Source organism: Caretta caretta, chromosome 1 (genome assembly GCF_965140235.1).
Source record: "Caretta caretta isolate rCarCar2 chromosome 1, rCarCar1.hap1, whole genome shotgun sequence".
Classification (NCBI taxonomy): domain Eukaryota; kingdom Metazoa; phylum Chordata; order Testudines; family Cheloniidae; genus Caretta; species Caretta caretta.
Window position 1 is genome coordinate 112,335,196 of NC_134206.1, and position 14,102 is coordinate 112,349,297.

The following is a 14,102-nucleotide window of genomic DNA, read 5'->3' on the forward strand; positions in this document are numbered from 1 at the left end:
GACTTTCCTTAAGGTAAAAACGTGTTGATACAGCTGTAATTTGTGAAGATAAGAACTCAGTTTTCTACCTCTGGTTCTTTCAGTTGTTCCCAGTGCTGTAATTTAATTTGGATTTTTTTCCCTCCCTGATCTGGAGGGCAGTCTAAGAAACAATCCCACAGGCACTGGATGGACAATCGCAAAATTCTTTCATCGTTAGAAATTCCAGTAATTGTACTCAGTGTTACAGCTAGAATTGACATTAATGAATAATGAAGCTCCAGCACATGACATAATCATATCTCCTGTGGTCTGACAGCTCTCGAGCAAAGTCTCCATTACAGCGATGCTATTACTGAAGAACTGACCTTTGGAAAGAATGGGCTGACAGGCCATAAATTGTGAGGCACATTACCTAGTGCAGCGATAAGCCTCCTTAATAGCCCAAGAGTGAGCACTGGTATAAGAGCCTGGCCTATGTTAATTCTCTCCATAGAGGCAGAGCAATGGTTTCAGTCAATGATGGGGGCAAAAGCTGCTGTTGTGAAGAAGTCTGCGCAAAAGAGGAGGCAGAGGCCCCAAATCAGAGTATGTTACTTTTTATTTTTTCCTATCTTCAATTGTTAATTATCTGACAACACAGGCGGCTCTTTACTGGGAGCAGCACCTCAAGCAGAATGCAATGAGTTTTATTCTTAGTTTTACAGGTTATGAAGCTGCCATAGCAACAGGTGCAGTTCCTGGTGAGGATTGTGCCAGGTATTAAAAGTCCTTGTATGTTGCAGATGGTGATATAGTATGCAACCCATTTGTAAACTTCTGCTCTTATAAGTATTAATTGGTGTGCGGAAAAAGTGCAATGAACTTATTTGACTACATCTTGAGCACTAAGCTTAGAGATACATGGAAACACAAATAGTAAAAGCTCCACAGAACCCAAGTATGCATCTGATAAATTAGTTTTAGGAACAGCTACAACAAACTGCCTCCTGTATTTCTTTACTAAATTAATTTGCTGTGCCCCCTTTGACTATATAAAGTGCTTTGAAAACCTGTGGTGTAACATTTATGCAGCTATTTCAGTGGCGTCTCCTTTCAAACCAAAAGGCATCAGATGACAGTGTTTCTCAATTTACATTGATGCAGATAATTGCGACTGCCTCTACTTGGGGGGAAAAAAACGGAGATTTGATGAGGACCATAATACACAGAGACGCCAGAGCCTGTTTAATGCAAAAGCAACCATTTACCATGAGTAAAATATTCTTGTTAGTTACATCTTATGCAGTAGTGATTTAGAAAACAAAAAAATCCATATATTTTTCTAGAGATTGAGCTATTAGCCTAAACGCAGAGGGTGATGTATCTTGAGAAACATCCAGCACTCACAAGTGAATATAACAACAATCTTAATTTAGATATTGCCTTTGAGTGAAGGCAAGGAAGGGTTGATTCAGAGCCATAAAGGAGCCAGGTATGTATCAGAGCCACAATCTTGAGCCTAGCAGGTCTTATAGGGATGTACTTTGCCCTGAAGGCAGATGGTGGGGTACCAGCATATAACAAAATCATACGCTGAGAGACACTACACATTGATCTAAAATATGAAAGTCATGTCAGCAAAGGCAAACTTCTAAGGTTCAGAATTTGGGTGCACTTTATAAATGTCTCCAAAACTTGTAAAGCACCATCTCACGCCAAAACATGCTACTCCCCGCCACCTTCTTCCCCACTACAGGCTATTCATCTTTCTCCCTCTCACTGAACAGGCCCACTCACTACCACCCACTGTCTTGAGCTGCCATTGTGAAGAGACCCAATGGTCTTATATACCCGTCTATATGTGTAGGGGGGAACCAACTGGCGTGGCCAGACTTCCTAAAATTTCATATCCTGTCTTTCCAAAGTTTAACTTCAGCTAGCTTCCCTTCGTCCAGCTGCTAATTTCATTCAGGCATTGGGAAACCTGTATGCTGATGGCTTTTGCGTTTGACATGAACCATAGGTAAAACTGGGTATTGTCTGCGTGCTGACGGCTTTTAAGCCCGTGGCAGGACAAAATCTCATCTAGCCATTTATATAAATGGCTAGAGGAGGGTATTGAGTCCTGTAGAACTCCACAGATGAGAACTTTTGAGATACGTCAACAGTTGTCTTTTGCAACAGTTTAGGTGCAATCAGATAGGGGGGTGAACAATCTCATTAGTTAGACTTCATGGTCAATGGCATTGCATGTTACTGAGAGATTGAGGAGTATGTGTATGGGTTCGAGATTGGCCCATTGCATTCTAGGGTGTCTCACGTCGCACGAGTGTTAGAACAACAGCAATGTCTGCAATGGTGAGCAGGAAGGAAACATTTCAGGTTCCACTGCTTCCGGAGAGACGGAGTTGGGGCAACATCGTGACCACTTGTGCCCCTAGTAGTCAGGTGGGCTGAACAGAAGGTGCAGCACTCTTATTAATTGCACGAGAACTCAGAGTTGACAGCATCCAAAACTTCAAAAATGGGTGTTCAAAATTTGGGGATACTTTGATGTTGTCTCTTAATTAAGTCATGTACAACCAGAGTACTATATGACTAATAATAAGACTTGCGATTTTTAATACGGATGGAGTCTGACACAGTGAAACCTACACATCTGTTCTTTTAGAAGGCAGTTATGTTCCCTAATCCACTCTTTCTTTAGCTTTTCCCATTTCAGTATTTTATATTTCAGCGGGGCTAATCATGATAGTGTACTCTCTATCCAGTAATAAATGCTTGAGGGACTGTTCCTTCAGAGCGCTAGTCCAGTCCTTTTTTTCAAAAATATCTCTGTTAAACAGCTGATTTATGTTTTTCTTTTGATTATTCACTTAAGACGGTTTTCACTGTCTATTAATTGACTGTACATGTTTCCCCTGGAAACAACCAAATTATTGTATTCTGTACCAGTGCCAATAATATGTTCCAATAATAATAGAGGTGGAAAAGTTCAGTTGCATAGCAATATAACCGTTAAAGCAGAGATTTTTACTGAATCAATGTTAAAAGGAATTCTTATTAATAAAGAAGTATTTACCATATAAAACATGATAGTCAATATTAAAATGCGTGTGAGAGTCTGTCATTGATCTGAACCTGGGTTATTTTTTTTAAATTGACCCCTATTTTTCACTGGCTGCCACTTAGTAAAATTATCCGTTGCAGTTTATTTACTACTGCTCTTCTTTCCCTGTCAGTGACCAGCAGTTGGAATGTTTAGTAATGTAACGACTCCAGCAGTCAGACTAGTCATGAGAATAAGCTTTTGAATTTACAAGATTTCTTCACTTTGCTGTCTTAGCTGCATTTTTTGTGAAGTCTCTCATTTTGTAGTTTGATTTGTCTCTCACTAAGAAAAACACGGTTGGAGAGACCATATTAGTCTGTAATTTTATTTTAAGATATTCTTTGTTCTGTTTTCTACTTGTTTCTTTTTATCTTTTTTGTATCTGGAGATATTTTGCATAAATTTTGAATGAACCAAAAGAACCCAGCTGAAGTAAGGCCTCATTCTGTCATCTTCACTCACACCACATATTACCTTACTCCACAAGTTGTTCTATTAATTTCAATAGGAGATCTCTCAGGGTAAGGGTGGGATTCACAAAGGTATTTAGATGCCTAACTCCTTCCCCCTTTTGTTTTAATGGGAGTTAGGTGCCTAAGTAAGAAAGCTACCCTAAATTACTATTCAATCTGAGTAAGGGTGGCCGAATCTAGCCCAGAGTCCATCTTTTTGAAGTCCATGAAAGTGTTTGCATGGGTAAATGATCATTAACGTGAAGGAGGGCAGCAGAATCAACCCCACAATTTCTTACAAAACCACAGTTTACTCTGTACTTTTATGTAGACATTTCTTATAGATGTACTCAGTATAGGAATTGTGAGACTGAAAGTTAGCAAAATCTTGTTAGATGATTTAAGTGATTCTTGTGAGGGGAAAACATTGATTTTTGGAGTGTAAATCATCAATAAGTTGCTCATGTGTGAAATAGGAAAGGCAACTCTGGGTCAGTTTCCAGTAATTCATTCTCAGGTCAGATAGGCAATTTGGTAGCACCCAGATGAGTACACTAATTATTTGAGTAACTGCTATGGCTTGAAAAACAAGATAGAGATATATTTGAGCTTCATGTAGATTGGCCTGATTTAGGGTTTTTGTATGTCCACTGTCTTTCAGATAAAGAGATCATAAGTCTTAGCAACTGTACTTACACTGTGATATCACAGTCCAACTTCCCATAAGTAACTTTAATGATAGCTCTGTCTGCATGAAGAGATGAAAGGATATATTAAAAAAGCACCCATGAATTATGTCATTTGAAAGATGTGGGCCATATTGTGCCATCAGTTTTTAAGCAGAATTTCTATTGATTTCATTGACGTATTTTATTTCAAAGTGGGTGGTACAATATTACCCCATATATATAATCAATCACATGATGCAGGATTGCAAGATCATAATTTGGTACTGACACACTATACATTTTTCTGCTTGAAGACACTAGTGTCCACCAATGCTGCTGTAGTTATGGGATGTGAAGTTTTAAAGTCTAACTTCACTCTTTCAGGGCTTCAGAATGAATATGTAGTGATTTGCGCTGTGGTGAAACATGGTACTCTATATAAGGTATCAGCTAGAGGGAAATTATTATGAAATTATAGGTGTCCAAAAAACCAATGATTTACTTTTATTCACTTGTTAATCCAAAACAGCTGCTTTGTTAAAATTCTAATTCTACAGTGCTGTATTCAGTTTTATTCTTCAGGATGAAAAGCTTTGTATAAATATTAGATAATAGTTAAAAGTGAATATTTGTATATGATTAGTTGATTGTGAACTGGATTCTTCTGTTTTGTTTTTAAATTAAAGCGCCAAGTTACAGCAGTTACTTATAACAGCAGTATCATATTGCCTTTATATAAATTCATGGTACGCCCACATCTTGAATACTGTGTGCAGATGTGGTCGCCCCATCTCAAAAAAGATATTAGACTTGGAAGAGGTTCAGAAAAGGGCAACAAAAATGATTGGGGTATGGAATGGCTGCCGTATGAGGAGAGATTAATAAGACTGGGACTTTTCAGCTTGTAAAAGAGATGACTAAGGGGGGGATATGATAGAGGTCTATAAAGTCATGACTGGTGTGGAGAAAGTAAATAAGGAAGTGTTATTTACTCCTCATAACACAAGAACTAGGGGCCACCAAATGTAATTAAGCAGCAGGTTTAAAACAAACAAAAGGAAGTCTTTTTTTCACATAACGTACAGTCAACCTGTGGAACTCCTTGCCAGAGGGTGTTGTGAAGGCCAAGACTATAACAGGGTTCAAAAAAGAACTAGATAAATTCAATGGCTATTAGCCAGGATGGGCAGGGATGGTGTCCCTAGCCTCTGTTTGCCAGAAGCTGGGAATAGGCAACAGGGGATGGATCACTTGATTACCTGTTCTGTTCATTCTCTCTGGGACACCTGGCATTGGCCACTGTCTGAAGACAGGACACTGGGCTAGATGGACCTTTGGTCTGACCCAGTATGGATGTTCTTGTGTTCTTAAGATGGATAGATCAAAACAAAGTCTGTCTTTCCCAGTGAGTGTTTATAATGGTTATCAGGGTTTCCAAAAGAGGCCAGAAGAGAGAAGGACGGTAGAGAGAGAGCAGGAAGGGATATGCCAGAAAACCATTGAGGAACAGAAAGAAAGTACAGGGAAAGTGGGAAAGTCTGCATAATGTTTGCACAAACTGCCTTTCTGCACAGCATAGCTTAAATGATAGCATAGGCAGTCAATTTGGTTTGGGAGACTGGCTTCTCTCTAGTTTGTCAAATTCAGTGAATGAGTCACCTCAATCTTAAATTGAATTGATGTGTGTATGCCTAAAAATTTGCTGTTACACAAGGATGTGCTATAAGATTCTCTCCCTACCTATCCACTGTCTTAAATTTTTAAAATTAGCCCATATGTATTAACATAATGACAGTGACAGAATATGATGGAGAATAATGGCTCTACATCAAGCAAATAACACATTTAAAAATAGAGGCTTAAACAGAAATAAAGAGGGCCAAATTTTTCAGTGGGTCTCTGATGTCATACCAGCAAATTTTCTGTGTGTGAAACCAGCATTTTGAAATGCAATTATGGGGCTTTTGCCTGCAAATGAATGTATTGTGTGGAATGTGTGGGTGCTGTTTTAGGGGCCAGTTTGATAATTCAGACCTAGATTTTTCTTGGGTACATCCTGTGCTTTTAAAGGAGAAATTACTGTCAATGTAGCAAATAACAGACATTTTCAAAATTCTCTAATGGAACTATGTGTTGTTGTCTGTTCTATCAGCTCTCCCACATGTATCTATTTTCTTTCTTTCTTTCTTTTTTTCCTTCTTTAGAATCATAGCATCATAGAATATCAGGGTTGGAAGAGACCTCAGGAGGTCATCTAGTCCAACCCTCTGCTCAAAGCAGGACCAACCCCAACTAAATCATCCCAGCCAGGGCTTTGTCAAGCGGAGCCTTAAAACCTCTAAGGATGGAGATTCCACCACCTCCCTAGGTAACCCATTCTAGTGCTTCACCATCCTCCTTGTGAAATAGTGTTTCCTAATATCCAACCTAAACCTCCTCCACTGCAACTTGAGACCATTGCTTCTTGTTCTGTCATCTGCCACCACTGAGAACAGCCTAGCTCCATCCTCTTTGGAATCCCCCTTCAGGTAGTTGAAGGCTGCTATCAAATCCCCCCTTACTCTTCTCTTCTGCAGACTAAATAATCCCAGTTCCCTCGGCCTCTCCTCGTAAATCATGTGCCCCAGCCCCCTAATCATTTTTGTTGCCCTCCGCTGGACTCTCTCCAATTTGTCCACATCCCTTCTGCAGTGGGGGGACCAAAACTGGACGCAATACTCCAGGTGTGGCTTCACCAGTGCTGAATAGAGGGGAATAATCACTTCCCTCGATCTGCTGGCAATGCTCCTACTAATACAGCCCAATATGCCATTTGCCTTCTTGGCAACAAGGGTACACTGCTGACTCGTATCCAGCTTCTCATCCACTGTAACCCCCGTGTCCTCTTCTGCAGAACTGCTGCTTAGCCACTTGGTCCCCAGCCTGTAGCGGTGCATGGGATTCTTCCTTCCTAAGTATAGGACTCTGCACTTGTCCTTGTTGAACCTCATCAGATTTCTTCTGGCCCAATCCTCCAATCCTTTCTTTATTTCCTTCTTAATAACTTAACTCTATTGTAAGTGAAAACTAAACCATCATGAAGTAAGGTTTTAGAGATCTAACTTGTGACTTAAACTCACAAATGCAAGGGGAGTCATAGCTAAGGTTGAAGTTTCAGGTGGGAACTGTGAGCCAGGTTCAGTTTGTGTATGCTGAATTCTGCTGATACAAACCCAGGTACAGAGTCTCCAGAGAAATAAGTTTTCTGAGTGGAGGGAGGTTGCAGTATTAGAAAGTATCCAAAACCTCTCCTCCACCAAAAGGAACATGGTGGCCAGCGAAGTCCCAAAAATGAGTGGTGGCAATGGCCTGGAAATAGTTATGGCCAGGGCAGTTGTGAAATACTCTGATGAGCACATGTCTCCTTAATAAGCTTCTGCCAACGAGGCTGCTCTGGCCTTTATTGGTCCTGTGTATCAATGTAATGCATGCTTGGAGTTCTGGGCATTACCTATTGTCTTAGTGTGGTTGACATGTCAGCTGTGTAATATTTTTGTAATTTGTTTTTAAGTGATGAATTATGTGCTTGGAGGATGATGTTACAGTGATAGAGTGCTCGTTGGGTCACAGGCAAACCACAAGCCTACCGAACCCAATACTTAACTAAGAATAAGCAACTGTTATTGAGAGAGTATGGCTGGCATAAGAATTGGTCTCTATCTGTTAAGAGAAGGGTAACACTGGCCCTTCTGTTCCATGAATAATATGTCCTTAAATGATTTTAATTACAATCTGAATGAGATAATTGAAATCAAGTTCAGAACTGTCACTAGTAGACTTGTAAGGCGAAAACCAGCAGTTGTAGATTGTTATTGTGATAGCAACCAAATGTGCTAGGGACTATAAAATACACAGGAAGACAAACGGCTCCCCCGTTGCTGCTCCAATGTGTTCTCCTTCCATCTCTATGGTTTAGATTCAGACTGAGGAAGAGACTTGGGAGAAAGCAGAGCGTAAAAACCCATAACCACTTCAAGGATGCCCATTTCAATGTAAGTCTTTAAAAATGGAGGATTCCATGATGGTGTGAATAAGACCTTGTCTACACGACAGGGGAAATTCGATCTAAGCTACGCAATTTGAGTTACGTAAATAGCGTAACTCAAATCGATGTAGGTTAGATCTACTTACCGCGGGATGTCGACGGGAAGCGCTCTCCTTTCAACTCCCCTTACTCTTCTCCATCCGGTGGAGTACAGGAGTCCACGGGAGAGCAATCTGCGGTCAATTTAGCAGGACTTCACTAGACCTGCTAAATCGACCGCTGATGCGTCAATCGCTGCTTGTCAATCCCCTGGTAAGTGTAGACAAGCACTAAGGATCTGTATAGCTTCACCTGCCTCCTGCAGTTACTGGCAGCCGCTCCTGTAAGGGGGAAGTTGGTCTCTGTTGGAGTCAATGTGGGGGAGAGCTAATGTTAAATAATAAAATAAACCTTAAACCTCCTGCACTGCACCTTAGGAATAAAGGTTCTGATCCTGCAAAGACTTATGCAAATGCTTAAGTTTATATTCTACGAGAAGTCCTGTTGAGATCAGTGGGACTCCTCTCAGTACATAGAGGTAAATAGGATCAGGGTCAAGGTGAGAAGATTTTCAGGGCAAATAATTATTTAAGATATATTAATTGACTTAGGTGGCTTAAAAGGTTGAGAGGGCATCTGTAAGTGCACAAATTACCATAGCTCCTTTTCTTATACTCTGTTTCCCTGCCACTCCAGCACTTCTTACCGAGCATTGATATATCTCTGTCTACTGTACTTAGCTACATTTCCATTATTGTAGCTGATGAGTATTATAATATAGTGTGTATGTGTGAATGATGTGCTATAATATTTAATTGTAACATACTAGGGCACTTCAAAGTTGGGATATTTTGATGGTATTTCTGCTCTTGTTTTGATTTTAAATAAAATAAAATGCTTCATCTGAAATGTTGGGAAATGTTTAAACAAACTCCAGGAGAAATGAGGTGATTCCAGGCCGTTTTGGAAAAATCTTATAAACAATGTGGAGGAGCTAAACATGGAATATAATATCAGTCCTCAAATTTTTCTAAGGGGAAAAAGAATCAATAAGCTGGTTGGGGTAGCAAAAGCTTTCCTACAGTTGACGGATGTGCATTTGGCTGGTTATTAGTTTGTTGCAAGGTCCTTATTTGTGTGCGTGAATTGCTACTGCTGTAACAAAGCTTTACAGATTTATTTGAGCCAATGGAGAAGTGCCTCTTGTCTTTGCCATGCTCCCTACAGAGATCACTGCTGGTTTATTTGGTACACTTGATTTAGGAGAAATCACCATTGAATTTAATAGCTCTTACAGCTTTTTTCATTTTTAGTGGAAAGATTTAAGCTTTTCCAGCAGACTGGGCTGTACATCAATTCAGAGGAACTGGTAGCTGCAAGAATTTCTACCTTGTTGCCTTGTGCGACTGGTATTCGCATTGCAGTGGTGCAAAGTGAGCGATTACATTTGATGACACAAGTGAAACGTCTCATTCTAGTTTGTCAGAGCAATTTTTTTTATAATTGTGTCTCAAGAATTGCACGGAACAAGTTGTTAAATCCGCTTTTCTCTTTCTAGTTGGTAGCATCCATCGTGTTTATCAGCTTTGGAGTGGTAGCAGCATTCTGTTGTGCAATAGTTGATGGAGTCTTTGCCGCACGACATATAGTAAGTATGGTCCTTAATATTTTTTCTTTTGGTTCAGAACGCTCATGGCGCTTTCAGTAGAAAATATTTTCTTCTGAGTTATGATAAGCAATGTTTTAGTTACTTGGTAGCCCTTCTAGTTAGAGAAATGATTTATTCGTTGAAGATTATGCCATTCCTGTTGGCAGAAAACTGATTGGGGTTTCCTATTCATGTCAAAACTTAGAGATGTTGCCAAGAATATGTTCATGTCTATGTGAGTTTCAGCTACTGTGAAAAGTTAAATGATACAATGACAGGAGCTCACAGACTACTGCCTGCTTAGGAAAGTGAGGATATTTCAGGCTCCCCGCAAAGCTCTTTCATTATTCAGAACTCCAGACATACAGAAGCCCTAAGCATGGCCAGTCAGGATGTGGAACGCTCCAAATTCATATTGTTCAGGGTACATATTGTTCAAAGCAGTCACACTACACCATGGCCCAGCACAGGGGTGGCTTTGCCCCAGGTCCTTTCAAGAAAGGGAGTGGGGTACAACAGAGGAAGAGAGATCATTTTGATGGAGAAGAAGATAGAGAGATGGTAAGGCTATGGTTAGAGATAGAGAGGATGGAAAGTTCTTTGGGAACTCCTACCAAGTGACAAACAGCCCCAACCTGACCATCTCCCAGCTGCCTAATGCTCAACCCACCAGAGTGACAAGCATCTTCGGTCTATCTTCCAAAAGCCCCATGCAGCCCCTTGTTCCTCACTCTGCAATGACCTTGTCCTCCTTCTGACCAAAAAGACCTCACAACTGTGTTTACTTCACTAGTCCATTTATTTGATTATTAGGTCATAGAACATTTATTATTTGTATTACTGTAGCATCTGGAAGCCCCAATCATAGACCAGGATCTCATTGTGCTAGGTGCTGTACACAAACAAAGCAAAAAGACAGTCCCTGCCCTGAAGAACTTGCAATCTAAGAATAAGACCAAAGACAACAGATGGATGATGCAGACAGACAGATTTGAATGTGGGGTTATTTGAATATCTCAGCTGACATTCAGATTTTTATCAATCCTGTTTCTTTTTCCTTTGTATTTTTTTTAATTCCCTTAAAAACAAGGAAATCAAGTGCAGAAATCTACATTAATGCATCCTTTTGATTGAGATTTTGTATAAATGTCAACAAATGCAAAGTTAAGTTTTTAACAGAATTGTAACTCGGATACATTGCATACAACATCACATATTAACTAAAAATACACACATCACACACACTACTACAAAATTTTATGGCCTTGATTTTCATCAGACTTACACTGGTGTGACTTAATTGATGATTCCTGATGTGTAGTGGTGGAGCAAGTGGAGGCTAGGACCTGGATGCTTTTTTCTTTGTCATTATTTTCCCCTCCAAAACAATGTGGAGACTACAGCTGGGTGATTTTTTTTTTTGACTGAATATTTTTTCTGAAAAATGCAGATTTGGGTCCGCTGAAACATTTAGTGAACTCGGGTCCATTCTGGTGAATTGTTTTGGTCGGAAAGAAAAAGAGAAAAAATTTGGGAACATTGAAATAGTTTGCTTTGACATGTTTCAGTTTTCACCAAACTGAGGAGGAGATGGTGGTAGTAACCCCTTTATACTCAATGGCCCAAGGCACTTACCTGGGATGTGGTTCGAATCCCTGCTCTGGAGTAGGGACTTGAACCCAATTCTCTCATCCCAGGTGAGTGCCTAACCACTGGGATATTTGGTATTCTGGGGTGGGTTTCTCTGTCTCCTCTGTTGAAGCTGTTCTATTTTGTATAAATAATTACATTTTCCTTGGAGCAGGGACTGGAACCTTGCTGTTTTTCCCCCCCCCCCCTTCCCTCCTCAGGTGAACACCATGAGCACAGGCTATAGAGCCCCCCCCCTAAGTCTGGTTATTATTATTATAAATAAAAATTATACTTGGAGAGGAAGAGGAACTTTAGTGATTTTGTTACTTTTTAAAAAAATTTGTTTTATGGTTATTACATGATCTGGTTTAATCTCCTTCTCTTGTGACTGGTAGGTTTTATATTTCAGCTGTGCAAAACCCTTAGTATCTCAGTTGAAGGTGATTTATATTGATTAATTATTGTGATTTTTATTATTATAAATGTGATGATGATGAGCTTTCAGTCTGCTCTGAGCAATGAGGCTGCATGCTGTTGTGTTTTTCTGGAGCTGCCTAGGAAATACTGTAACTCCAGGAATCACAGTCTCCCTCCTGGTTTCCTTACTGCTCTGGGGAAGTAGTAAAGTACTCCAAGTCAGTATCAGGTGCAGCATACAGTTACTGATGCATCAGGAGTCAGGACAGCTATGCTGACCTGTGAGTTGTAGAGGGGAAGGCTGTCCTCCCTTCTCTTGTTCAGTCTGGGAATGTAGATGCTGTGCAGAGTTGCTTCCTCTCTTGCCCTGTGAATGCTGGTGTGGGTTGCTGGCACAAGGAAGCACTTTATACGTGGTTACTCCCATATGTCTGTGTACAGGACAGAACAGAACAGGGTCTGGCCTAAACTGAGCATCAGTTCAGCTTTTTGTAACCTCTTTGCCCTTCCATATATTTTTGGCTCTATCTTATTTATGGTGTGGCTTCTTTATCATCTCTGATTTCTTTGCAACTCATTCAGAGGAATAATGCTGTTATTAATATAAATATCATATTCACATTAATGTGTGGAGTGAGATCTACAAATATGTTAGTGAGGCAGATTTGTGAAATCTGCCAGTAGGAATAGTGTAGAATTCATCAGCACCATGGTATCAGAGAACCTTTTTAGTATGGTAAGGTGTGTATTTTTAGGGTTCATTCCCTGATTCAACCCTCACTATGAACAAGTGACCATTGTGTATGTATCCAAAAGTGTGTGCAATCCATCAAAATAGTAAAGGGTTAGACAAAGAATGTCACCTTCTCTGATGCATGGTATTACGTCTGAGGGCACTGTGTAGGAAAAAATCTCAAACACAGAGACAAATAACAGCCCTTTAATATTTCTAGGGACTTGCTTAGTCATTCTTCACTCTCTTGCCTTTCAGTTCCCTGCACTTACTTTATACATCTGCTCCAGAAACGACATTTCTCCCTTATCTTGGGCAAATAGTAATATCATGTTAGTATATGTGTATACTCTCATATCTGAAGAAAAATGTCTCAAGTAATACCCACCATTTATATTCTTCCCATGTATATCAGAGTACAAATATCTGCACGCCTCTTTCTGTCATGGCATGCCCTTGGAGTGGCCTTATTCGTACAGAGCTGTGAAGTTGAAAGGGGAGTTCTGGGCCTAGACATTCAAAGGCTTGTCACAATGCAATTTCAAGACACAAGGGTGTTGCATTGCCCCAAAGAGAAGGCCCATAGCAGTCTTGGATGTAGTTCAGAATCCAGCAAGTCAGCGACTAAGCCCATTAAATTGCAGTTGTCATCTGCTCAGTGCTGGACAAAATACAGACGTTTGTCCTTGAGATTTACTCTAAAATGAAACAAGGCAAATTCAGACCTGTCACGAGGGCCATCGGGTAAATCCAGTGAAGTTTACACTGTTTACCTATTTACTCCGAGTTTGATCCATACATCTTTCTTCAGTAGTACAGTACAAAGACTTATTTAGCGATATTGCTAGAAAATTAGAGATCATGCAAAACTTATCATAGTCACCATCCAACTTATTCCATTCTTAGCTGCCTAACAGAGAAGTGCAAGAACTTAATAAGGAAGAGTGAAATAAGGTGACAGGTCACCTAACTTTACTGACCACCAAACAGGTGGAGGGGGAGTTGCTACTCACTCCTATGTTGTCTAATGAACTAGTTAGCACATATCGAAGGAAGGCATATCAGATAGCCCACCTTTGTCACTGTTGTGTTAATTCTTTACCTTTCCCCATTTTACCCACATAATTTCTTCTTGATGGGGGTAGTAACAGTGTTTTAATTCCTCACAGGATATTGCCAGTAGCTCTCGTACTGTACCTGTATCATGCTACTCACTAATATATGATGTGGTTTGGCTGCTACCGTTTAGGAATCATTTATGGATTTTTGGTCCAAGCTGCCCTCTCTGCAAGGAGAGGCCAAAATCCTGGCCTACATAAGGGACTGCTGTTTCTGTGGCATTGGTCCCTTCCCTCCCCAGATGTTCCTCCAGGGATCCAGGGGTGTGGAGGAAGCTGGGCTGTGGGAGACAGGGAT

At 40.3% G+C, this 14,102-nt stretch overlaps 1 protein-coding gene across 12 annotated transcripts in view; it reads left to right on the plus strand.

Annotated features, from left to right (window-relative positions):
• The window catches only part of TMEM255B (transmembrane protein 255B), a 110,111-nt gene that overhangs the window by 36,649 nt on the left and 59,360 nt on the right, over positions 1-14,102 (plus strand). For 10 of the 12 annotated variants that reach the window (XR_007357466.2, XM_048856176.2, XM_048856129.2 and 7 more), the window contains one exon: positions 9,815-9,904. The exons of the other annotated variants lie outside the window; for them this stretch is intronic. Coding sequence is in view for 9 of the 10 variants with exons in the window: in XM_048856176.2 (XP_048712133.2) it covers positions 9,815-9,904 (90 nt within the window). In the remaining variant the exon portion in view is untranslated. The remainder of the gene's footprint in view (positions 1-9,814; positions 9,905-14,102) is intronic. 12 annotated transcript variants of the gene reach the window in all.